Below are 24,934 nucleotides of genomic sequence, written 5' to 3' on the forward strand. Positions count from 1 at the left end.
CGGTCCAATGTTGGGTTCCTAAATTGGCCCTCAGCTATCAAAAGTTTGAGAACCCCTGTTCTAACAAACCGCACACAATATGTAAGGGAGGGCAACCTTTACTACTATAGAATCTGCTTTGAGGCTGTACCATGTAAGTATGTTTAAAAAATATATTGAATTATTCTTTAAAAAAGAGAGGATCCTTCTTGTATTCATCAATCTTTCTTTATTTTTGGATACAAATAACCAAGCAATAAAGCAAATCACATCACTTATGAAAAGAGCAGTTTTTTTCTAACCAACCTTTTCTTTCGTTGCCCCATTCAGACAGCAGACTTCTTCTTTTTTTACAGTTTGGGAATGAATGTCAAACACATACACATTGGTAGATACAGTATTTCAGAATCAGAACTAAAAAAAATGGTTGTACCACCATGCCAACTTTTTAAAGTTGTACTTTCATGTGACTTGAGTGCCCCTGTGTGGGGAAAGACAAGCAGAACAAGCACAATTTCCAATATTAAATGCTAGCCTACAGGACACACATTTATAAAAGGTACACTAAAACGTTCTCTTTGAAATAATCAGTGTGATAAAAAAAAGGTTTGTGTTTTCCTGTGTGGACCAATCCATGCGTATGATGTGGATCTAAAGATGCATGGACTTGATGCACCAGGCGACAGCGTCCCAGTGGGAGGGGTCCCAGGCCAGGAACCAGCCTGTGAAGGTGGGGGGCTCGTGACCTTGTTTCACCACCACCAGAGCTGTCTGCTTGTCCCGGCCGCTCGGGTCCGTCTCTATGTAGTGTTTGGCTGCAGAGGTGGCAAAGTGCCACTGTTAGAACACATATGCACAGCTTCATCCCTCCACCGGTCTTTCAACAGGTGCATTTTCCCAGGACGTCAACTAAATGGTGTAAGGTTGTTAAGTTTGTCCATTCTGTGCTACTGTAGAAACATTGTTGTGAAACATGGAGGACTCAGTCAATATATAAAAAGCTAATTCTGAGGTAATTAGTAAATATATATATATTTTTTAGCGATAAAACATCTTTCATTTAGCTCCATCCTTAAACAGCAACACTACAAAACCTAAAAGACTTATGGTGATGAGTCCAATCCAAATGCTCACCAGATTTGACAGACTCGGTCCTCTCCACCTCATTGGCATCCTTTCCAATCCAGACAAACACCTGCAAACACATTGTTGTGAGTATTAGAGTGACGGTTGAGTTTGTATAGACATGATTTAATATTGAGCTCCATAGCTGTGCACCTGATCCCACACATCTAGCAGCATCACGTCATCTTCAGCCAGGTCTTCCTGGGTGAACTCTCCTGGTACCTCCTCTATCTGCACACCATAATAGCCATTAATGAGAACAGCCTTTTTTGATTTGATGTATGTGCACAATAAAAACCACAACAAACATAGGCAACACAAATAAAACATACTGTTATAATAATGTGGATCAAATACTTACTATGAACCTGCCTGTCTTGTTGGAACATCCAAAGAGTCGAGGAGGGTGAGCCAGGGTCTGAGCCTCCAGTCTCTCTGACGTCTGGTACAACATCTTTCCCCCCAACGAAGACCAGAAGTCAGCTGCAACACACAAAACACACACACACTGGCAATAAGCAACCCTCAGGAAATACAGTGGGCATAAAACAATTGTGCATTATACATGCTAAAAGGCCGGACTTTAATTTGTCTGCCTTCACACCTTGCCTTGAGATTGAGTTCTAGAATGTATCAGTGTTGTGTGGAAGACCATTTCCAACAGAAAAAATAGACATAGTTGGAAATGACAAAAAATAGTCATGGTAAATCAAATTTTTGAGATACAAAGTCTATGTGTACTTTTTAATAAATGCAAGCGTATTTAAGGTGATATACTTAGAGGGACTAAATGTACATGTGCATAATGACTATGAGTTCATGTGTGTGTGTGTATAATATCCATCTGTCTTAAAGGCCAATTGTGCAATAAGCTTTACATTTTTTTTCTTCGTCAGATCACCCCTATAGACAGCATTTTATCCACCAGTAGCGACATTTGTATATATTTTACCCATTTTCAACCTGTTTCACTGTCCTTTTTATCCAAAATCTTAACAGACATGAAACCACCCACGTGCAGCCTTGATTTTAGTCCCACCAAGTTTCTTAAAGAGGTTTTAAATACAGTCGGACCCAGCCTTTTATCTATTATTAACAGTTCTTTAATCCATGGTGTTTTTCCATCTGCTTTTAAGCGTGCTGTGGTCCAACCTCTTTTAAAGAAACCCAACCTAGACCCCTCTGATCTTAATCATTTTCTAAACTTCCATTTTTATCAAAAGGTTTAGAAAAAGTTGTGTCCTCCCAACTTTTATCTTTTATGTCACAAAATAATTTATTTGAAAAATTTCAGTCTGGTTTTAATTTAGAGCATTGCACAGCACAGAAACTGCCCTCCTCAAGGTAACCAATGACCTGCTTTTAACTACTGACAGAGGAGAGAGTGCAATTTTAATTCTTTTAGATCTAAGTGCCGCTTTCGACACTATTGATCACACAATTTTAATAAATCGTCTTAAATCTTTTATTGGTATCAGGGACACTGTGGTTGGTTGGTTCAATTCTTATCTTTTTAATAGAACCTGTGCGGTCACCATCGGCAACCACTCTTCCTCTACAACCCAAGTAGCCTAGGGTGTACCGCAGGGTTCAATTTTAGGTCCTATTTTATTTTCAATATATATGCTCCCACTCGGCCAAATCATCCAGCGGCACAATGTTTCCTTTCATTGCTATGCTGACGACACACAGATATACGTACCGCTGAGACCCAACGATCCGAGAAGCCTGGCTGCTGTTTTAGACTGCCTCAAAGATGTGAACCGCTGGATGGCCCATAACTTCCTCCAACTTAACAACTCCAAATCTGAAATAATACTGTTCAACCCGCCAAGCACCATCACCAGCCCCATCAGCCTCGGTCCATTATCCGATAATATTAAGCCCACTTCCAAAAACTTAGGTGTCATTTTAGATTCAGATTTCACTTTCATCCCTCACATTAACAAAGTTGTACAGTCATGTTTTCTCCACATTAGAACCATCTCCAAAATTAAACATTTTCTATCACAACCCGACCTTGAAAAAGTCATCCATGCACTAATATTCTCCCGTCTAGATTACTGCAACTCTCTGTTAACCGGCATCAACCACAAATCACTCCCCCGCCTCCAGTTGGTTCAGAACTCAGCAGCTAGGCTTCTCACTGGTTTTAACAGACGGCATCACATCACTCCTGTTTTAGCTTCTTTGCACTAGCTCCCTGTCCGTTTTAGAATCGATTTTAAGATTTTATTGATCACTTTTAAGGCTCGTCGGGGTCTTGCCCCCGAGTACGTCACAGACATGCTGACCCCGTACGAGCCTGCTCGCAGCCTTAGATCCGCGGGCGAGGCCCTCCTTACTGTCCCAAGGTCGAGGCTCAAGACTAGAGGTGATCGGGCCTTCTCCACCAGGGCGCCTCGGCTTTGGAACGACCTGCCCGCGGAGATAAGGCTGGCTGAATCAGTAACCTCTTTTAAATCACTTCTTAAAACACATTTTTATAGACTTGCTTTTACGTGATGCCGTCTATTTATTCTTTTTATTCTCTTCCTCAATGTCTTTTTATCCTAGCACCTTTTAATCTTGTTTGGTTTGTTGTGTTGTGTGTGTATATATGAGTATGTGTATTTATCTTTTTGTATGTGTGTTTTTTGATTAATATGTATTCATTTGATTGTACTTGCTCGTATGTATTTTGTTAAAGCACTTTGTAAACCAATGTTTTTAAAGGTGCTATATAAATAAAGATATTATTATTATTATTATTATTATTATTATTATTATTATTATTATTATTATTATTACTATCAGGCATCTGGGTATGCTTGGTGTCTGTGTTTGATGTACTGCCACAGTGCATGTGTGATGAAAGACAGACAAGTAAACTAGAGCCATATGACATGTAGGACTGTTTACATGCTGCTTAATGTCTTTCAGCTGTCACTTAGCTAAGTGATGCTAGCGTAACAACTTTGAATGTTTATTTGGCCACTCGTTCAGCAAGCTTTGCACTTTAAACATAGGTGTGTTCATGTTTGTCTGTCTGTTCAGCTGTGATAGGAGGACACTGCTCTCACTGCTGTATGCAACATTTGATTGACTGTATGGAAATAAGTTCTCCATCCATGTTAACAGACTCACACACTCAATGGTATTCCATTAAATAAATGCAAAACTATGGGGGGCGGCATCATGAAACCAAAAAGTTTTTAGTTATAATAGTACTCAAATGAGAACACAGGACATGCAAGCAGATGTACAGGTAGTTGTATAAATGAACCAAATAATGTTTGATGTTCAGCATGTGACTTATATTAGCACATATTACAACACATAAGCACACACAATGCTTGTCCCTGCTTATAGTTAGTTGACACTTTGCAAAATAGTGAAGGCTGTGTCTAAATATTAGTATACAGTGTTAAGTATTCTTAAATAAATAGCCCAACCATCCTCCAATAATTACTTTAAGATTTTAAGTCCAGTTATCTGACACTGGTCCCTGGTCTGTTATCACAGGTTGGTTCGTGTACGCTACTAGCCAGGCATAACCAATGCTGGCTGGGCACACTGTTTGATACTAGAACCAGTTGTTATATATACGTATATAGTTGAATATATGTAACGCGCTGTGTGAGGCACAGCTTTCACTACATCTGATTGGCATTAACTTCTCCCATTACCTATGGACCCCCACACACTCGGTTTCAGTGAGTACACTGGGTTTATTAATGTTGGTTTTGAGGGTTTGTTTTTTTAGAAAACTCGGAAAATCCAACGAGTATTCGAAGCCTGTAAAATGGTGTTCGGGCCAGCCCTACTATCTATCTATCCTTCTATCACTCCATCTATCCATCTATATAATGGATCATTGTATAGGCAGCATATCAAGTCAAATGTAGATCTTGACCTGGTTCTTTTCCTTCCACTATGCGCTTGCTCTTGCAGCGTAGCTCCTGACTGATGTACTCAGCTCCACGTTCCTCCTCCTCGCTGGCTCCTCTGCCCATCCACAGGTAGCCAGTCCCATCACACAGCCTCAGCAGGAAGGCATCATTGGAATTAAGACTGGATGCTATGGCATCAACCTGAAAAACAAACCGAATGTTAAAGGGATAGTTCAGTCCTTTTAAAGTGTGGTGGTATGAGATATTTATCACCATGCCGATTCGTATCGGTCCGGAAAAACAGCAGTGAAAGAAATCCTACATTTTAGTGTACGATTGAACGGATATTTATTTTATAATGAAGCATTTATATATTTGGCAAAACATCGTTTTTCTTCAGGCCCCCTCTTCAACAGTACATGGCTGTCTTCTGCTACTCATCCAAACTCTTCTTGCACTCACTGACAAAATGACTGCGCTGACCGCCATCTCCATAAGGTAACAGACTATGCCTCTACGTACCTTATACAACCCTACTTCAAAAATACTTAACTATCCCATGCAATGTCAAAATGTACTGCCGTGAGTGAAGATATTCATACAGCAGGGCTATCCTCACCTCAGAGATTCTCGTGATGGTGCCCAGGTTGCGTCGGACCTGGAAGAGTCGGGTTGGAGCCGGGGGGACCTGACCCCCGAGACGGGACGTACCGTTCTGATACACAACCAGGGGTTTCCCTTTGAAGAGACTCAGGAGATGTGGGGGCTCTTTACCCTGGCATACTCTGACCTGATGACACCAACACACACACACACACACACACACACACACACACACACACACACACACAAACTTATTTGTCAAGATTTCAAGCTTTATATTAGACCATTTTAGAGAGACAGAGATAAAACAGGGAAGAAAGGGGAATGACATGCAGAAAACAGCCCGGGCCGGATTCGTACTGGGTCTTTGTATAGTGTGACAATGCATAGCAATCCTCGTTTTAGCTTCACATCAGACAGAAAAACATGTCATTAGCAATCTTGTACAAGTGTGCATGTGCTGTCCATTTTGCCTTCCCACTAGCTTTACCTGAACTGCATGGCCTCCCAGTGACCGGTCCAGCTCTACAGTCAGGTAGGCCGAGGCTGTTAGCTCATCCAAAGAGCTGCTGGCTCCTTGCCTACATGCGACAAGGATATGACAATACAGTCATTCCATTGTCATTTAAACAGGACAGTTGGCAAATACAATAGGAACTTCCTGGTTCAACTACAATAGGCCATTATCAGTAGATATAATAAATACTTTATTATATTTAACATTATTCTATTACATGTACAATATTATATTTCACTACAGTTCATTGAACTTTATTTTGCATTCTACTTTATATTTATATGGTGCACCTTATGTCTACACCCTTTATTTGCACTGTTTTCTTGCACTACTTTTTGTGTTGAGAGGAGCCTGGGACTTAATAATTAAATGTTCAATGACTGCTTCTGTAATTGTTGTGCATTTGACAAATCATCTTGAAAATAAACTATGCATATAATGTACATAAATCAGGAAGCTTTGTTCAGAGCATTTGAACATCACAGATCAGAAGTCACAGTATGCTTGACACCCTCTAATAGACTAATGGTGAGTCGTACCAGGTGTAGATGATCTGTCCCTTGCCGTAGGTGTACAGTATGATGTAACAGTCCCCGCCATAGAACTGACCGTAGCTCTTTGGGTCCACAGATACTCTGCCACTGCTCTCCACTCTCCAGATCTGGTAAAAGAAACAAGGTGCATGTGAAGGATGATGTTAGGGCTGTGAATCTTTTGGAATTCCAAGATTCGATTTAGATTCTTTGGGTCGCAATTTGGTTCAAAACTATTTCTGGTCCAAAATGGATTTCTGGATTCAGTTCAAAGGCAGATTTCAGTACCTTCTCCAGTTCACTGTGTGCTAAGAGGCGTTGTGGCAAATTATGACATGAAAGCAAATTATGAATCGATTTTTTCACCACCCCTAGATGATGTGACCCCTGGAATATGCTATAGCTGCTATCTCGTTGGGCTAAGTTTTTTTCCCTTTTACTTTCAAAAGGTTTTCAGCAATGTGTTGGCAAACAGTTGCCTGGTCAGCCGTCACCCATCCAGCATGACAGAGTAACATTATCATCCCACTGGAGTGGTGTTGGTTGACTTCTCTCGTTGATATCCCCCTCCGCAACACTAAATGGATGTGTTGTATCTTGCTTTGATTACAATCCCCCATAGTAACAATGGAGTAATAAAGTATAATGCACTTATTTGTAGAACTGCATTGAAAACTCAATTTGCTATGCCAGAAACATAAGCATGTGGAGGAAATAAGTATTTGATCCCTCACCGATTTTGTAAGTTTGCCCACTTACAAAGAAATTAGCAGTCTATAATTTTAAAGCTAGGTTTATTTTTACAGTGAGACACATAATATCAAAATGAAAATCCAGAAAATCACATTAAAATAAACATATAAATTATTTTGCATTTCATTGAGTGAAATAAGTATTTGATCCACTTCCAACCATACAGAATTCTGGCTCCCACAGGTTAGTCCTCGTGCTTTAAAAAAGTATTCCTAATCTCAACTAGTTTCCTGTATAAAACACACCTGTCTCAAGTTGTTACCTGTATAACGACACCTGTCCACAGAGTCAATAAATCAAACTCCAACATACGCAAGACCAAAGAGCTGTCTAAGGACATCAGGGACAAGATTGTAAACCTACACAAGGCCGGAATAGACTATAAGACCATTGGCGAGAAGCAGACAACTGTTGGTGTGATTATTCGAAAATTAAAGAAACACAAAATAACCATCAATCTCTCTTGGTCTGTACTGGGGCTCCATGCAAGATCTCACCTTGTGAGGTATCAGTGATCATGAGAAAGGTGAGGGATCAGCCCAGATCTACACGGGAGGAGCTTGTTTATGATCCCAAGGCAGCTGGGACCACAGTCACCAAGAAAACCATTGGTAACACACTATGCCGTAATGGATTGAAATCCTGTAGTGCCCGTAAGGTCCCCCTGCTCAAGAAGGGACATGTACAGGCCCGTCTGAAGTTTGCCAATGAACACCTGAACGACTCAGAGAATGCTTGGGAGAAGGTAACGTGGTCAGATTAGAACAAAATCAAGTTATTTGGTAGCATGGTGACTCGCCATGCTTGGAGGAAGAGGAATTCTGACTATGACCCCAAAAACACCATCCCCACTGTCAAGCATGGAGGTTGAAGCATTCTGCTTTGGGGGTGTTTCTCTTCTAAGGGGACAGGTGGACTTCACTACATCGAGGGAACTATGGATGGGGCCATGTACCATGAAATACTGGGTGACAACCTCTTTTTATCTCAGCCAGGTCCGTATAAATGGGTCGTGGATGGGTCTAAATACAGCAAAGGCAAGAAAGGAGTGGCTCAAGAAGAAGCACATTAAGGTCATGGAGTGGCCTAGCCAGTCTCCGGACCTTAATCCAATAGATCTGTGGAGGGAACTGAAGCTCAAGCGACAGCCTCGAAACCTTAAAGATTAGGAGAGGATCTGCAAAGAGGAGTGGTCCAAATATCCTCCTGAGATGTGTGCAAACCTGGTCATCAACTACAAGACACGTCTGACCTCTGTACTTGCCAACAAGGGTTTCTCCACCAAGTACTAAGCAATGTTTTGATAGGGGATCAAATACTTATTTCATTTCTATGTTTTTCTTTTATGTGATCTTCTGGATTTTCTTTTTGATATTCTGTCTATCACTGTTAAAATAAACCTAGCTTTAAAATTATAGACCGTTCATTTCATTGTATGTGGGCAAACTTACAAAATCAGTGAGGGATCAAATACTTATTTCCTCCACTGTAAGAATGTACAGTGTTTCACCTGTGTGTCTCCACTCCCGTCATCCACCATGTTGTACTGGGCTGCCATGTGGTGGGACTGGTGGAGCTTGGAGGCGTCAAACTCCACCTGTGGGATCCTTGCAATCTTCTCGTTCACAAAGATCTTGCCAAAGCCCTCGCTCTGGTCCTTGTCCCTCCAGCCCACGAAGAACTGCCTGAACATGGGGGTCTCTCCTCCCTCTGGCAACACCTGGATCTACAGGCACCATCAAAGCAGCGCAGACATTTGTTTAAGTCATATTTTTGCGTAGGGCTCAATTAATGGGGGTAAGCGATTCTGGAGAAAGTTTGTTGATAAATCACTTTTTTGTCAAAATCAGTGAATATCTCCTCACAATCCGCTGCCTTGTCTGTACTGTGTGTGTGTGTGTGTGTGTGTGTGTGTGTGTGTGTGTGTGTGTGTGTGTGTGTGTGTGTGCGTGCGTGCGTGCGTGTGTGTGTGTGTGCGTGTGCGCGCTGAAAGAAAATCTGGTGGTAATACACAGTCTAGATAGCAGATTGTGAGGAGATATTTGCGGATTATGACAAAAAAGATTCAAGACAAAAAATTAAAAAAGACAAAACATTCTCCAGAACTGCTTACCCCAACTTTAAATAACGACCCATTGAAACATTAGCAAAGAAACAGGTCTTTCCCCAAAAAGGAGAAAAGGAAACAATTCAGTGGTGTAAACTGTAGCTGAAAAACACGTTTGAGTAAATATAATTTTTTAATTATTTAAGTGTCAATATTATTTAGCTCATATGGACTGTCTTATGGTCAAAGATGCAAAGGTAACACTTTACAATAAGGTACACAAAATTGTAGTAGCTACTACATACCTACTACATAGTTTTTTTTTTTTTGTGCTACCTATGTGTTAGGTAGCACAAAAAAAAAAACCCCTATGTGTTAGGTAGCACATAGGGTTTTTTTTTTTTGTGCTACCTATGTGTTAGGTAGCACAAAAAAAAAAAACCTTATGTGTTACCTACTACATAGTTTTTTTTTTTTTGCGCTACCTATGTGTTAGGTAGCACAAAAAAAAAACCCCCTATGTGTTAGGTAGCACATAGGTTTTTTTTTTTTTTGTGCTACCTATGTGTTAGGTAGCACAAAAAAAAAAAACCCTATGTGTTACCTACTACATAGTTTTTTTTTTTTGTGCTACCTATGTGTTAGGTAGCACAAAAAAAAAAAACCCTATGTGTTAGGTAGCACATAGGGTTTTTTTTTTGTGCTACCTATGTGTTAGGTAGCACAAAAAAAAAAAACCTTATGTGTTACCTACTACATAGTTTTTTTTTTTTGTGCTACCTATTTTATGTGTTAGGTAGCACAAAAAAAAAAAACCCTATGTGTTAGGTAGCACATAGGGTTTTTTTTTTTTGTGCTACCTATGTGTTAGTTAGCACAAAAAAAAAAAACCCTATGTGTTACCTACTACATAGTTTTTTTTTTTTGTGCTACCTATGTGTTAGTTAGCACAAAAAAAAAAAACCCTATGTGTTACCTACTACATAGTTTTTTTTTTTTTGCGCTACCTATGTGTTAGGTAGCACAAAAAAAAAAAACCCTATGTGTTACCTACTACATAGTTTTTTTTTTTTGTGCTACCTATGTGTTAGTTAGCACAAAAAAAAAACCCTATGTGTTACCTACTACATAGTTTTTTTTTTTGCGCTACCTATGTGTTAGGTAGCACAAAAAAAAAAACCCTATGTGTTAGGTAGCACATAGGGTTTTTTTTTTTTGTGCTACCTATGTGTTAGTTAGCACAAAAAAAAAAAACCCTATGTGTTACCTACTACATAGTTTTTTTTTTTTTGTGCTACCTATGTGTTAGTTAGCACAAAAAAAAACCCTATGTGCTACCTAACACATAGGGTTTTTTTTTTGTGCTACCTAACACATAGGTAGCGCAAAAAAAAAAAACTATGTAGTAGGTAACACATAGGGTTTTTTTTTTTTGTGCTAACTAACACATAGGTAGCACAAAAAAAAAAACCCCTATGTGCTACCTAACACATAGGGTTTTTTTTTTTGTGCTACCTAACACATAGGTAGCGCAAAAAAAAAAAAACTATGTAGTAGGTAACACATAAGGTTTTTTTTTTGTGCTACCTAACACATAGGTAGCACAAAAAAAAAAAACCCTATGTGCTACCTAACACATAGGGTTTTTTTTTTTTGTGCTACCTAACACATAGGTAGCACAAAAAAAAAAAAACTATGTAGTAGGTAACACATAGGGGGTTTTTTTTTTGTGCTACCTAACACATAGGTAGCACAAAAAAAAAAAAAACCTATGTGCTACCTAACACATAGGGTTTTTTTTTTTGTGCTACCTAACACATAGGTAGCGCAAAAAAAAAAAACTATGTAGTAGGTAACACATAAGGTTTTTTTTTTTGTGCTACCTAACACATAGGTAGCACAAAAAAAAAAAACCCTATGTGCTACCTAACACATAGGGTTTTTTTTTTTGTGCTACCTAACACATAGGTAGCACAAAAAAAAAAAAACTATGTAGTAGGTATGTAGTAGCTACTACAATTTTGTGTACCTTATTGTAAAGTGTTACCGATGCGAAAGTACAAATGGCCAAACTGTAAAAAATACTCAAGGCCCTCCCCCTCCCCCCCCCCCGGCCAGGCCAAGCAGCAGACCCGGGTTCGATTCCCGCTTGCGGTCATTCTCTGCATGTCACTCCCCTCTCTGCCCCATTTCACATCTGTCTCTCTGCACTATCAATAAAGCATAAAAATGCCCAAAAAATATCTTAAAAAAATAAAAGGGTAAGTAAAAGTCCTACATTGAAAACATTACCAAAGTATAACTATCGAAGTATGATCAGGAAAATGTTGTTAAAATGTTAAAAGTAGAAGTGACTGTTATAATATTATATGTGAGATTATTATTACTCATTCATTGATGTAAAAGCAGGTTTGTAGCTGGATGAGGTGGAGCTCATTGTGTATGGTGGGACTGTCCAAACATTTGATTTTCATTGTGGATTTATTAATTGTATTCATAGATTGATTCTCTGCTTGATAAACATTGAGAGAATTGTGAGAAGCAGCAACTCTTCAAAGTTGAGAAGCTGGAACCATGTTGTTTTTGACATATTCCCATTGAAAACAACTATCATCAAAATATTCACTATAGCTAATTCATTTTTGTCAATTAACTGAGTAATGTTTCATCTGTGCTTGTAGGCCTGCATACTGTTCACAGATATGAAATCAAAAAGTGGTTCAAATTAAAGATCTACTTAGTTGCATTACGAATCTGGCACAATTATAAATAATATAGTAGACAAAAGTGAAAATGAAAGTGAACCTGTGTGTTTGCTGGGTAGCCCATTTGTTTGATGAAGCCCTCAGCTGTTTTCATGGCCTCCTTTCTTTCACTGGGGTTGGCTCTTTGCCCTGTTGGGAGATAAAAGAAAAAGATGAGGTCCATGTTGATATGAAAACCACCATACACACAGCCTGCTGCTCAATCATACACACAAAAGGCCATTCAAAGAGGCCTCTCTCAAGTGCTGCTGTCTGCACTCACACTAGAAATCAATGCTTAAAGACCGACTTCACCAGTTGAAATATGAAGGTGTATTGAACTCGGAGATCCTATTTAGTATAAATGTGCAAAAGAAAATAAAATCGGATCATCCTAGCTTGAGAAAATGCAGAAAGAGTGTTTTATGGTCTCACTGTCTAACCCTACAGTTTCCTTCTTGTGACATCACAGTAAGGGTTAGGATTAAAAGGACAGCTGGGCCAAGGGAAGACTGAGGGAAGAAAAACCTGATTCATTATATTAATAGTGATTTTATAATGATAGAACGTCGGTTCTGTATGGGTTCCGTATTCCTTTAAGTCCCAGGCTCCTTTCAACAATGCAATATAGAAGTAGAGAATGTATAATAGAAACACACAAGTGAAGAGAGCAACACCTGAGACACAAATAAGTACAAAAGTAGTGCAAGGACACAATTTAGATCAAAGGTGTAGAGATAAGGTGCACCATATAAATATAAAGTAGAATGCAAAATGAAGGTAAATTAAAAATAGACAAAATAGAACAGTGTACATGGAAATAAAGAATAAAAGTAATAATAACCGTAGTGAAATAGGATACTGTACATGTAATTGGATATTGTTCGATATAATATTTTAAAAAGATGTCTACGTGATATGGTGAGAAATGATTACCTTTCCATACAAATATCATGTTGTTTTTGCCATAATCCAAGATGAAACATTCGTCTGAGAGCAGGTCACTCTGGAGGAATGGGTTTTCATGCTTCACCACGCTGACCTTCATGGATCCTGAGGCATCAGAGACCTGGGGACATACCACACACAAATCACAGATCTTAAAAATATCGTATCAATCAATACTTTTTGGTCTGATTGAGGATTATAACGTTCAGGTCAACTCTTACATTTAGTCAGATTCAGGAATAGGTTGAATACATTTTCTTCTTTAGAGGAGCCTGGGACTTAAGAATTTCATTTCGAATGGCTGCTGCTGTTATTGTTGTGCATATGACAAATAAACCATCTTGAATCTTGAATTGATATCAATGGTATTTCGTGTGTGTGAATACTGTACCATGTATAGTTTCGCCATTTTCCTGTTGGACACGTCTGCCTGTATATCCTCATCGTCATCTCCCCCTGACAGTTCTGGCTTTACCCCAAGGACCTGTTAACGTAAAAGAATGATTTTACAAGCCATTCAAGCATCCAGATTTTACAAGCCATTCAATCCACAAGAGTGGATTCAAGCATCCACTCTTGTGGAGTGACTTATTTAGACAAGTCACTCCACAATCCCACACAAAAGCATTACTGCATCCATTTACGTCCGCAGGTCATTTACTGCTAATTGAAGTAACCCAAAAGCCATACCATGAACATTTAGTGATGGAAAATGTTCAGGGAACAGACAGACAGAATAAGACAAGATAAAATATCAATGCAGCATTGATTTGCATGTGTAACATGCCTTTCCTAGGGAAAATGGATTAGGTGTGCCATGATTTTGAATTAAGTAAGAAGAAGAAAAGTCAGAATGTGCTGAGTCCAGCTCAGAATAAAGATTGGAAGCAGAATTAAACAACTAACCTGGCTATGTCCAATGTAAAAATGATACCTACCAATTGCTATAAAGCTAACCTGTTGGCCTACACACCTGGGGTCTAGGGGGTGTGGCCTATTACAGGTGGACGTAGTGCTGTGAATTAGTTACATTCATACTCCCCATACGATTGCTTCCTATTGATTTAGTTCCATATACGGTAAGGATTATACCTCAACCTGTGATTGACTTTGTTGTATTACCTATAAACAGATCAGGTTGACACTCACATCAATTAACCTGGACGGTTCACCCCCCTCTTCTACTACCACCAGTTTGGCACGGGCATTCCTCTCGTTGTCACGGATACTTCGGGCCACCTGTGCAGCCTTCAGTCGCTCGAACTTGTTACACTTGGATCCACACCACTGATAGATCATCTGATCAGATTGGGAAACACAGACACAGGTACACACACACACACACACACACACACACACACACACACACAGGCATAAAGACAGGGAACTAGTGTCAGCCTTTCGACTTCTATGGAAAGTGAATCCTCCTCCCTTTGCAAATACACAGCAGAAAGAAAAACAGTGTGTCAGTCTTACATCCCCAAGATCAACAATGAAGCAGTCTCCGCTGTTGAAGCTGGACCAGCTGAGAGGGACCTGCGTTGCCCTGACGACGCGTCGGCCCTTGATGTGGAGCAGTCTCTGTGCTGAAAGCTCATTGGTCACCACATGGTGGAAGCCAGAGGCCACGCCCCCTGTCTGAGGGACAGAAACACACTGTCAACTTTCTTCCATCCCCTTGTTTACTCTAGACTGGAACTTCTTCTTCCGTCCCATGGCCATGAGTCACTCTTCCCTGTGTCTAAGTATAACTTTGGAACAGGATTTAAGTGGAAAAAACCATGATTTAATCATGAATCCAACTCTAGTTCAGAAAAACAATCCTCACAGCTCTAAGATTGTACAGACACTCCTTGAGCTAGATGCTAATGTCAATACAACCATACTATTTAGTACTAGTATGCCAGAAAAAGATCTAGGAAGCCTAAATACATGCCAGGCAAATTCAATATGCCAAAAACACCTTATACAGTACATCATCCAATGTAATGCACTTTGCAGTATGGAAAACAGCATGTTTTAGTATGTAGTATAGAAAAAAGGAAAGGTATATGTGATTTGGAACGCAGGGTTTAATTCAGAGTAAAGTCACAACTGCACATAATGTCCTGCAGAATAAGTAAGTTGATCCTACTCTCAGACCAATAATGAATCACATCCATACTTTGTAAGTGATCCCTCCTTTGAACAAGCTGGTGAAGGCAGTAGACTCCACCCCCTGCAGTTCTCTGTACTGGACGGGCCTCCCACCCAGGAAGTCATCCAGCTGTACAGTAAAGATGGCCGCTGCCGTGCTCTCGTCCTGGCTGCACTCCTTTCCTATTAAAGAACAAGCACAGCCATCCAATGAGGGACACTGGGGAAAATAATGAATGTGTTCATTTATGTTGCGCTTATTTGAGAATCCACTGTTCTTCTGGCACTGGAAAACAACACTACATTTTCATGAAATCATCTTCTCCATTCAGACATGGGCTGTGTATCTAAAGCCCTACTAGCTTCCTACTCATACTCATTTTGAAGTCAATTTGAGTATGTTGTGGTTGTGTATGCAAGAAATGCCCAGATGAGTACTTACTTCCGGGAAGATTTTGTATATGGATTAATAGGTTACTTTTCCTACTCAACCGCTCCACAATTCATTGCGTCTTTTCAAACGACACAGAAGTTTTTTTTTTTATTCTTAATTGCTTCTGTATACAGTGTAAACCGTCCGACCAACCTTGCATACACAATCGATCGTTAAGTAGACAGTATGTAGTATACATGTTGTGTATGTAGGAGGGAGGACGTTAGTAGGCCGTTTGGAACACAGCCATGCACTTGAGAAATGAAATGAAAGGTATAAATGCAGTTTGATTTTGATTTGAATAGAGATCAACAGAAACAATTTATATGTGAGAGAAGATTAATCTCTTGGTCATAAAGTTGAATTGGAGTTTTTTTTAAAGAGAGCACCGGCACAGTTTAAACCCAGGTCAAGGAAAGCAATGTGGCAGGGATGAAAACAGGAAAGAAACATGACTCATTGCTGTATCCAGATGAAGTCAATGCAACTAAAGTGTTACTAAAAGGGAAAGTTTCCACAGCCAAAACCATAGGTTGCTGTCAACTTCACACATGAGGAGCTTAAGGAAAAACTGCCCCTTTCCTCTGCAGTTGAGTTTAGTTTATTAAGATCTCTTTGGCCCAAACTGTCTGAGCAGAGAAAAAGAGCTGCTGTATTTATATGAATATTACTGTTTCAACATACATTTATTTTCTAAAATGTAAAAAGATTTAATCTATTTTATCTTGAAATACATTTGAAATTTGATTGGTGAATCCATTATTGTTTTTTACAGATTAATGTTAAATTCTTAGCATTTATTAGAAGTTTCATGACACAAATATCCCCATACAGCAACGAGGCAGGCAAGCAAACAATAACAGCATAGTTTGATGTCTTAATGCTTGTTGGACTCCTTATCCGTTGTGAATGTTGATTTGACTAAAGTGGAGCTGTTAGTGGGTGACAGATGTTTCTCTGCATCCACACACACACACACACACACACACACACACACACGCACACACACACACACACACAAAACACGCAAAGTGTTTTTATCTTATTGTGGTGACAGGAAGGAAGTGTGTGTGAGATGTCTATTTGCATGATGGGTAATGATTAATGCTGATGGCTCTTCTCAGAAAGGGAAAACATCTTAGGCGTATAATTGACTTTCTACTCTGATGGGAAATGATGACTTTCAGTGCTACAGGAAGGAAGTACGCTCACTGATCAACACCTGCATAGGTTTTTGCAACAGATATATTTTACTGGGAGGTAAAAGACAATGACCCGTGTGGTAAATAAATAAATACAAGATTTATAAATCATTACAGTTTTTTTACGATTGCTAAACCACAGTGGGCACAACTGGAACGACAAGTGCAAAACTCTAACAACAGTATGCAGAGCAGCGGTTCATTCGGACCAAACTGTAGCTCGTTTTAGCTAGTTTTTCATTGCTTATACACAACTTTCAAAACTCTACACACCTATCTCATGGCTTAACCGCAGCCTGCACAACACTGTGGATTTCCAGCACTTTTTTCAAATGCTAACACACTGCTGTATAACCACACATTCAAAACAGAATGAATCCCTTTCAAACACTGCGGATTGCAATTTCAACTCAAACACTAAGATGTCTTGTTTAGACTTGTTAGTGAACATATATACAGTATAAAGGGAAAGCTCAAAAATGTATATTTTTTTGGAAATGGACCCAGGAAGACAGGTTGTTGGAGGGAGAAGAGTGGCAGTGAGAGTGTGGATGTGTGGAGGAAGACCTAGAAGACATAGAGCTGTAATGTCTGATGAAATACAGTAAGGGCAACACTGATAGACCCTGTTGTGAATCATGGTCTCTCATTGAGAGAGGCAGGGTTGAGAGTGCAACCCAATCTGCAAAAATCTAAAGTTGCATCTGTAATACGAATTTTCCAGCAAACAAACAGCTTAGAGTTGCATCCTCACAGTAAATGACAACATTACAGGATATATTTCTGTATTACAATTAGAATATTTACACAGATAAATACTACATTTGGAAATGTTTTCAATAAAATATACAAAATGTGTATCTATTGAAGCAAACTTCTAATTTTCATTTATTTTTGTTTTCTTAAAAAAATGGTATGTTATAAAATAAACAATTTCATGTGAAAGAATTTCACCCTTTCATCAAAGAAAATATTATGTAATTTGTGTGAAATAACTCATATTATTCAAACTGTAAAGATTAACAGTTTGTAATTTGTGTATTGGGGTTTGATGCTAGTGTTTATACTCTGAGCAGGTTCTGAGTGACAGTGTGTGTTATCTCAATGAGGTTGGTTCATATAGTGTTTGCTGCACTGAACCTGTTTTGCAGGTGAAGTGAACTGTTCAGCTCCAGTGACTGTTGGTAGTGCAGACTGTAGTTAGAGTTTTGCACATTGAGCTACAGTTGTGCCCACTGTGGTTTAGCGATCGAAAAAAAACTAAATATCGGGCCTGTTTCAGGTAGCTGGTTTTACATACTCTGGGTTTAACCCTGCGCTCTGAGTTGGTAAACTCAGAGCGCATGCGTTGATAAGCAACTCTGGGTTTTCGGTTTCAGAACAGTGGATCAGCGTTGGGTTAATCAACTCTGAGCGTGTTCACTCTGGGTGGAGCGTGTGCATAAAAGCCATCGTCAATGGATCGCTGATAACATGATTCACCATGGAAACAGAAGAAACAAATGATTGATCCTCCCACTTCTCAAAAAAGAAAAAAAGAAATCTCCGCTCCTCCCATTAGAGTTAGAAATATTAACGAATGAGCTTATGGTATGGAGAAGAATTAACGGGATATTGTCTCATAACTCTGATCTAATCTCCTCGGCAATTCAGAAAAAAACAGAGCAAACATTTTTTGTCAAGATAATCATTTCGCTTCCGTATGAGAAGCCATAGTCTATCTTAAAAAGTTACGCATATCAGCTGTAAAGTAATAAAGCTGGCGCGGCACAGCATTACTGACAGTGCCTAAAGCCTACTGTGCAGTAAACAGAACAGACTGTCGCTTCTTTTAAATGGGGAGTGAAATACATTAACGTCAAGACACATAGGTGACAGTTTCCATTGAAGAGCCTGATTGATTTATTACCAGATCCATTTTCCTCAAGTGATCACAGTTTAAATTATTATATAATTTTTATATTCATATTAGGCTATTTAACGAGGCTTGTCTGTGACTTTAGGATCGCACAAGTGAACTACAACGATCGCGTGCAGCCGCAGCGTTACATGAATCCACCTGACATAAATCTGTTCAGTGGCACAGACGTTAAAAAACATACAATAGGCTACAAATAGGTTTATTAATCTGAATGTAGAGCATGTCACGATGTGTAAGGTGGCCGCCTATATGAACGGACCGAGGGCTGAGAACAAGGCTACTGATCAGATAAATGATTGGTCAAACGTAAAATCATCAGGAAATGATAAAAACATCCCGATGGAGATTTCTATAGAGTGATTTTGCTTCAAACTGTACAGGGACGCGTGTGACAGTGACACTCTTTCTTCAGTCGGAGCTGCAGCGTAAAGTGAAAACAAACTCAGGGTAGGTCTAACCACCTATCCAGCAGGTTAGACCCACGGCGTATGTTGCCGCAGTAACTGACTCTCGGTTGCACTGAACCTGCTACCTGAAACGGAAAACCCAGAGTTTCCACCAACTCAGAGCGAACAAACTCTGGGTTGCCTCAAAACCAGCTACCTGAAACAGGCCCCTGGTCTCTATGAAGGAAAACGTAAGGTGCTGTTAGTAGTCTTTGAATAATATAGCAGTTTGCACACTGTATATTTATGTTTTGGTCCAATTACTAATAACTTGGAAATCCGAATTCCAATACAATATATTTATAGACTTGATTGATTTAAATATTTAAACGTGACGTTTGAAAAAGCTATGTACACAACTTATTATAATTGACATATGGCTAATGCCTTATTTACACATTCAGCAGACACAGCCTTCATTTGGAGTCATGTTTGTGTCCATGTGATGAGGCTAAATGTAAGTCCAATATTCACTCTGCAATGCATTCAGCTTCTGATCATGAAACACTCTATTCGTGGTATCTCTTAATCAGGACATAAAGACCTAGTAGATGGTTTACAGATTGAAGTGTGTGTGCTGACTGGTGCTGCAAAAAAAATTAGGAAGTACTGATCTTCCTCTTGTATTCTGCTCTTGGTCACATACACAGATTATTGCGTGTCCACAAGTCATATGTAATGAATTGGTACTTCCTGTTTGTTGGAAGCAAATGATTTCTCAAGCCTGACGGCATTTAGAGACAGAGAACCGTCTAACACGTGTTAACATGCACAGTAAAGTGGAGCTAAGGTTAATATAGAAAAACAGCCACACAACAAATCACATCAGCATTCCAGCAGTCACTTTAGTTCTAAAGATTCAGCTTTGGGACTAGGTATGACAGTGTACTGTGTATGTATGGTTCTGTGCTTAAACAACCTACCATGAATTTCTCTGGAGGCATTTACCATAAAAGTAGAACAGTTAAAGGATTGCTACACTAAAATCATCACATAAGAAAAACCTATATTGTCCGTGATTTGTCTCTGTGGAGTCAACCTCCACCCTTTATGGTATGGGATGGAACTTTTGTTTGCAATCAACACGAGCATAGTAGTTATACATATACCAGAGATAGCTATTTCAAAATGTGGGAAAATCAAATCAAAACTATCTCTATGGTCAACACCACTACTAGAGGTACTATAAGTGTTAATGTATTTTAATGTATTTTTTTTAATGTATTTACTTTTTTTTATGTATTTACTTTTGTTGAACTGAAGTTACATTTTGAGGGACTGGTAATTTACTGCATTGTCAGGTATACATGTCATTTCTTGGGAAGCTGGGCCTATTTACTAATATTCTATAGTTTTCATTTTGTCAGTAAATCTCATATAAAGACCAAAACCAACAATGTGTTGTATGGTCTGTTACTTCATGAACTCACAAATGCAATGTCTTTTTCATAAACTTTTTGGCCTTAAAAAGCTGGGCTCAGTAATCTTTAACAAAGGTAACTCAAACAGCATTTGATGGAGACTATTTTCAGTGGTGGATGAATCCACATTTGGTTCTCTAGTGAATAGATGGTGTAGGACTGAGACAAAATAAACTGGAATTTGTTTGTTCACGACAATGAAGGAACGTATACGCAGTGAAATAGTGTCACTCACTGAACAACAATGGCTCAGGGGAAGAAGATCCGACCTCGAAAAGAAACAATGTGTAACTTTCCGGTTTGGTGCACTTTGCCACCAACTAAAGGTCTCATGAGTGCAACTGCACTGTGGTAAAACTCACACATTGCTGTTACAGCTCCCCCTCAAGGACAATGAGCATTTGTTGACGTGCAGAGGTGTGGTTAAGCTGGTGCTATTGCAGTCACAGTTTCTGACGGGTCACAGATTTGGGCATAACACCGGAAAAAAACAACTGTCAAGGTACAGTAAACTTACCGGATTTTGTGCAAATTTGACTCTAGCTTCCACAGCTCATTGTTTGCATGTAGAGTAACTTGTGTTTATATGTAATATTCTTCAACTGTTGTCATGACATCTATAGGCTTTAGATATCTTTAGATAGGTTTGTAAGGTTCCACAACTCATAATTCTAAGTTGAAGATTAATTGACCAGGTGGAGATACATTTTGGAGTTAAAAGGATTGGTCGATTTTTGTACCAAGCTGAAGACATCAGGTTACTTTTAGCTCAGAAAAGCTGCTAACTTTAGCTCGGCGTCGGACTTGTTGCCCACTGTTTGCTCTGGCCAATGAACGGGACAGAGGCTTTTCTCCCCATTATACGTTATTGTACTATTAGACCTTCTTTTTTTTTTAAATGAAGGTGGAAAAATTACATATTGTTGCTTTAAACTCAAGTTAATTTGAGGACAAACAGGAAAACAGCAGGTAATTGTGGCTGCTATTACTAGGGAGAGGCTTAAGAATTATCCACGTTATCCAAACATACTTTAGAAAGCTTAAAATCACTTACCGGCACAGGAGGCTTTACTTACTTTATAGCTAGCTAACATTTGCCAGTTATATTGTTTTACCAAGTAGCTAAGCTGACATTAGCGCCATAACTTAATGTTAATTTGTTAGTTTGATCATTTGATGGTAGGTCAACCTTTTGTAAACTGTATTGGTAGATAGTTATCATTGATGTGATATGTACTGTATATACGTATGCATATACATTTGAATGTTTATTCATTCAGGTGCCATTTAAAATATTCTTTGGTTTAGTTTTGTTCTTAGTGCTATGACAGTTCATGACTACATGTGTCACTGGCTGAGTGAGTCGTCAAACTGGAAAAGTGAACCCCGAAGGATCCTGTATTGACTGAGACATCAATAACCACAGGGAGAAACAATACTGTTGGTATTTAAATCATCAGCTGTTCACTTCACTATTGAGAAAAGAATGCAGTTTGACTCTAGCATGAAGGTGATCTCTTCTTAGTTACAATATCTCTATCTGTCTGTATTGCTTTCATTAGAATGTGCCTGAGAAAGCGCATATATTATTTCTTCAGAAGGCTATCTGATATGTAGCCAATCCCTTATACACTTCTTCACCACTTCATGACAGCCTGATGACTCTGAATGCTATTACATCCAATTAAAGGTGTAATCAGTGATTCTGGAGGATGATTGTTGTCAAACCATATTTGGTCAAAATCAGTGAATATCTACGTATTGTGTGTGCGCTGAATTTTTTTTTGTGTTAATACACAGCCTAGTAAACTGTTATGTAAATAAAGTGTATTTAAACAAAGGGCTACTATAGATAGCAACACCAGATTTCCTTTCAGTGCACACACAGTACAGTATGTCTCATGAGGAGAAATCCACAGCTTTGGACCAAAAAGTGATTCCGACAACAAGCTTCAGAATCACTGACTCCACCTTTAAAGCAAATGTTTCCTTTATTATGATTGAGTGTGTGCTCCGGGTCTTCGATTACTTACCCAGCCAGTAATGCAGGTGGTAGAAGAAACAGTCCCTCTGTTTGACAGAGTGGAGAATCACATAGGCATCTCCGGTGTAGAAGTTCCCACATAAGCTCTGTGGCACAGGGACCAGCTCCATGGACTCGATCCTCCAAATCTGCAGGCCGGCTGCCTTGCCTGCGTTGGAGAACTCTTTGTGGTGGAGCACCATGTTCTTCTACTGCTGCTGCTGCTGTTAGTGAGGCTGAGAGGATGAGTGTTGAAGGACCAAGGTTAACACACTGCTGCTCTGTTCCTGTACACTGACTGACTGACTGAGTAAGTGAGTGAGTGTGCAGCAGCAGCCTTTTACAGTATGCTTCCTTGTACACACAGAGGGTGTGTCCACATGCTGCCAACACACACACACATGCACACGCGCACACACGCACACACACACACACACACACACACACACACACACACACACACACACACACACACACACACACACACACACACAGCATCCTCAACCAATACACGTGCATGAATAAGGTCTTTCAGCAGACATGCACACACTTTTAAAAAAATTACGACGGAGGACCTTTTTTTATTTTAGTATATTCATACAAAGTTTAACAAATGTAATTCATTCATTTGTTTATTATTTGAGAGTATACATTTAAAGATTAGGCTACAAGAAAGTACAAAGCTTACTGTGTAACTCAAGCACCTTAGCGACTCATAGTTGTCATAGAATGTTGTTTACTCTGTTAGCATGCATCTCCCATCTCTCCCATCTCTCCCATCTCCCATCTCACCATCCCCCCCACCCCCAGCTCAGCAGACCCCTGGGTCTCTCCACTTCACACTCTGAGTCCCTCCCCTCCTCTACCACAGTGACATCTCTCTGCCTGCATGAGAGGGACGTCAACAAGCTCTTCAAGAGACAGAACCCCCGCAAAGCAGCCGGACCAGACTCAGGGTGTATTCACACATGCCGTGTTTAGTTCGGTTGAAACGAACTCAGATGCACTTCTGCCTTCAGTGCGCATCTTTCAGGCAGGTGTGAATACAGCAATCGCACTCGGGTGCGGACCAAACAAACGCTCCGAGACCCAGCTGAAGAGGTAGTCTCGATGCGTTTCCAAACGCACTCTGCTGCAGTTCGTTTGTGGTGTGAATTTGTTCGGACTCGATCCGACCCAAATGCAGGAGGCACTGTGCCTTTTCTTTCTTTTCTTTTTTAATAAATAGCCGTCAGCTTCACATTATGGGAAAGTGTTGTTGTCACCATTATTAGGAAGATTAGTTGTGGTTTGACCGGGAGCCCAGAACAATATAAATGCTGAATGTGTTCAGCGATCAGATGAAGGAGAGGGGAGCGTCTCTCGCACAGTGCCAACAGGTTCACGCTGCGCAAGAAGTGTGTGTTTTTATTTTGCTTCCCATGTACGGGACCGTCAATACTATCCCCGTGTCAGTTTGGAGCTGAACTGCGCCGACCCAGCTGATACACAGCTTAATCAGCTGAGTGTCAGCTTGAGCCTATTCTTCTCGCGTGACGCGCATCCAGCACCAAAAATACAGTAAAAATGATGTTTCACATCGTAGGCTACAAGCCACATAACGTGGCATTGACATAAGGCTACACATTATGACCATATGAAACAACAATAATTTGATGTTTTTCCTCTTTATTTATAGGTTAGATGTAGGCCCTTTTATTATTTTTAGCCCCATATTATATCAATGATATATATTTCGCAGTTTAAACTTCGTGCTTCCTGTTTCTCTCCACCCCAGAATGTCTGTCCAATGAATGAATGACCTCAGATCACGTGTGGTTTTGCTTCGTAATGCTGGTTCACTTGCAAAAGGGGCAATATGAAAGTGGACCACACCAAACAAAAAAAATCAAAACTCTATTTGGTCTGGACCAAAGCAAGTGCACTAGCGGACTTTCCCAGTGTGAATACACCCTCAGTCTCTCCTTCCACCCTGAAGCACTGCGCTGACCAGCTGTCTCCTGTATTCACGGAGATCTTTAACACCTCACTGGAGACATGTCATGTGCCAGCCTGCTTTAAAGTCTCCACCATCATCCCCGTCCCAAAGAAGCCAAGGACCACAGGACTAAATGACTACAGACCCGTTGCACTGACCTCTGTGGTCATGAAGTCTTTTGAGCGCCTTGTACTGTCCCACCTCAAATCCTTCACCAACCCACTCCTGGACCCACTGCAGTTTGCCTACAGAG

The 24,934-nt window shown here is 39.8% G+C and overlaps 1 protein-coding gene across 1 annotated transcript; it reads right to left on the reverse strand.

The window, feature by feature from the left end:
• Nucleotides 1-303: 303 nt before the first annotated feature.
• On the reverse strand, nucleotides 304-22,980 carry scin (scinderin). Its single transcript, XM_080046118.1, has 16 exons — nucleotides 22,714-22,980; nucleotides 15,286-15,440; nucleotides 14,598-14,759; nucleotides 14,271-14,420; nucleotides 13,513-13,605; nucleotides 13,110-13,242; nucleotides 12,235-12,323; nucleotides 8,893-9,108; nucleotides 6,636-6,757; nucleotides 6,070-6,160; nucleotides 5,596-5,766; nucleotides 5,000-5,177; nucleotides 1,466-1,587; nucleotides 1,258-1,335; nucleotides 1,114-1,174; nucleotides 304-794 (listed from the first exon to the last, which is right to left on the reverse strand). Exons 1-16 carry the CDS (start codon nucleotides 22,904-22,906, stop codon nucleotides 631-633), a joined length of 2,178 nt encoding a protein of 725 aa, XP_079902244.1. The 5' UTR covers nucleotides 22,907-22,980; the 3' UTR covers nucleotides 304-630.
• Between the last annotated feature and the right edge of the window lie 1,954 nt (nucleotides 22,981-24,934).

The sequence above is a fragment of the Ammodytes marinus genome, assembly GCF_949987685.1.
Source record: "Ammodytes marinus genome assembly, chromosome: 17".
NCBI lineage: Eukaryota > Metazoa > Chordata > Actinopteri > Uranoscopiformes > Ammodytidae > Ammodytes > Ammodytes marinus.

Bases quoted from the DNA above. Each gene is read 5' to 3' on its own strand.
- scin (XM_080046118.1), bottom strand. From the start codon at position 22,906: ATGGTGCTCCACCACAAAGAGTTCTCCAACGCAGGCAAGGCAGCCGGC. The intron at 14,421-14,597 runs GTAAGACTGACA...CAATCTGATCAG, and splicing joins TCATTGTTGATCTTGGGGAT to ATGATCTATCAGTGGTGTGG. The intron at 1,175-1,257 runs GTGCACAGCTAT...ATGTGTTTGCAG, and splicing joins TGCTAGATGTGTGGGATCAG to GTGTTTGTCTGGATTGGAAA.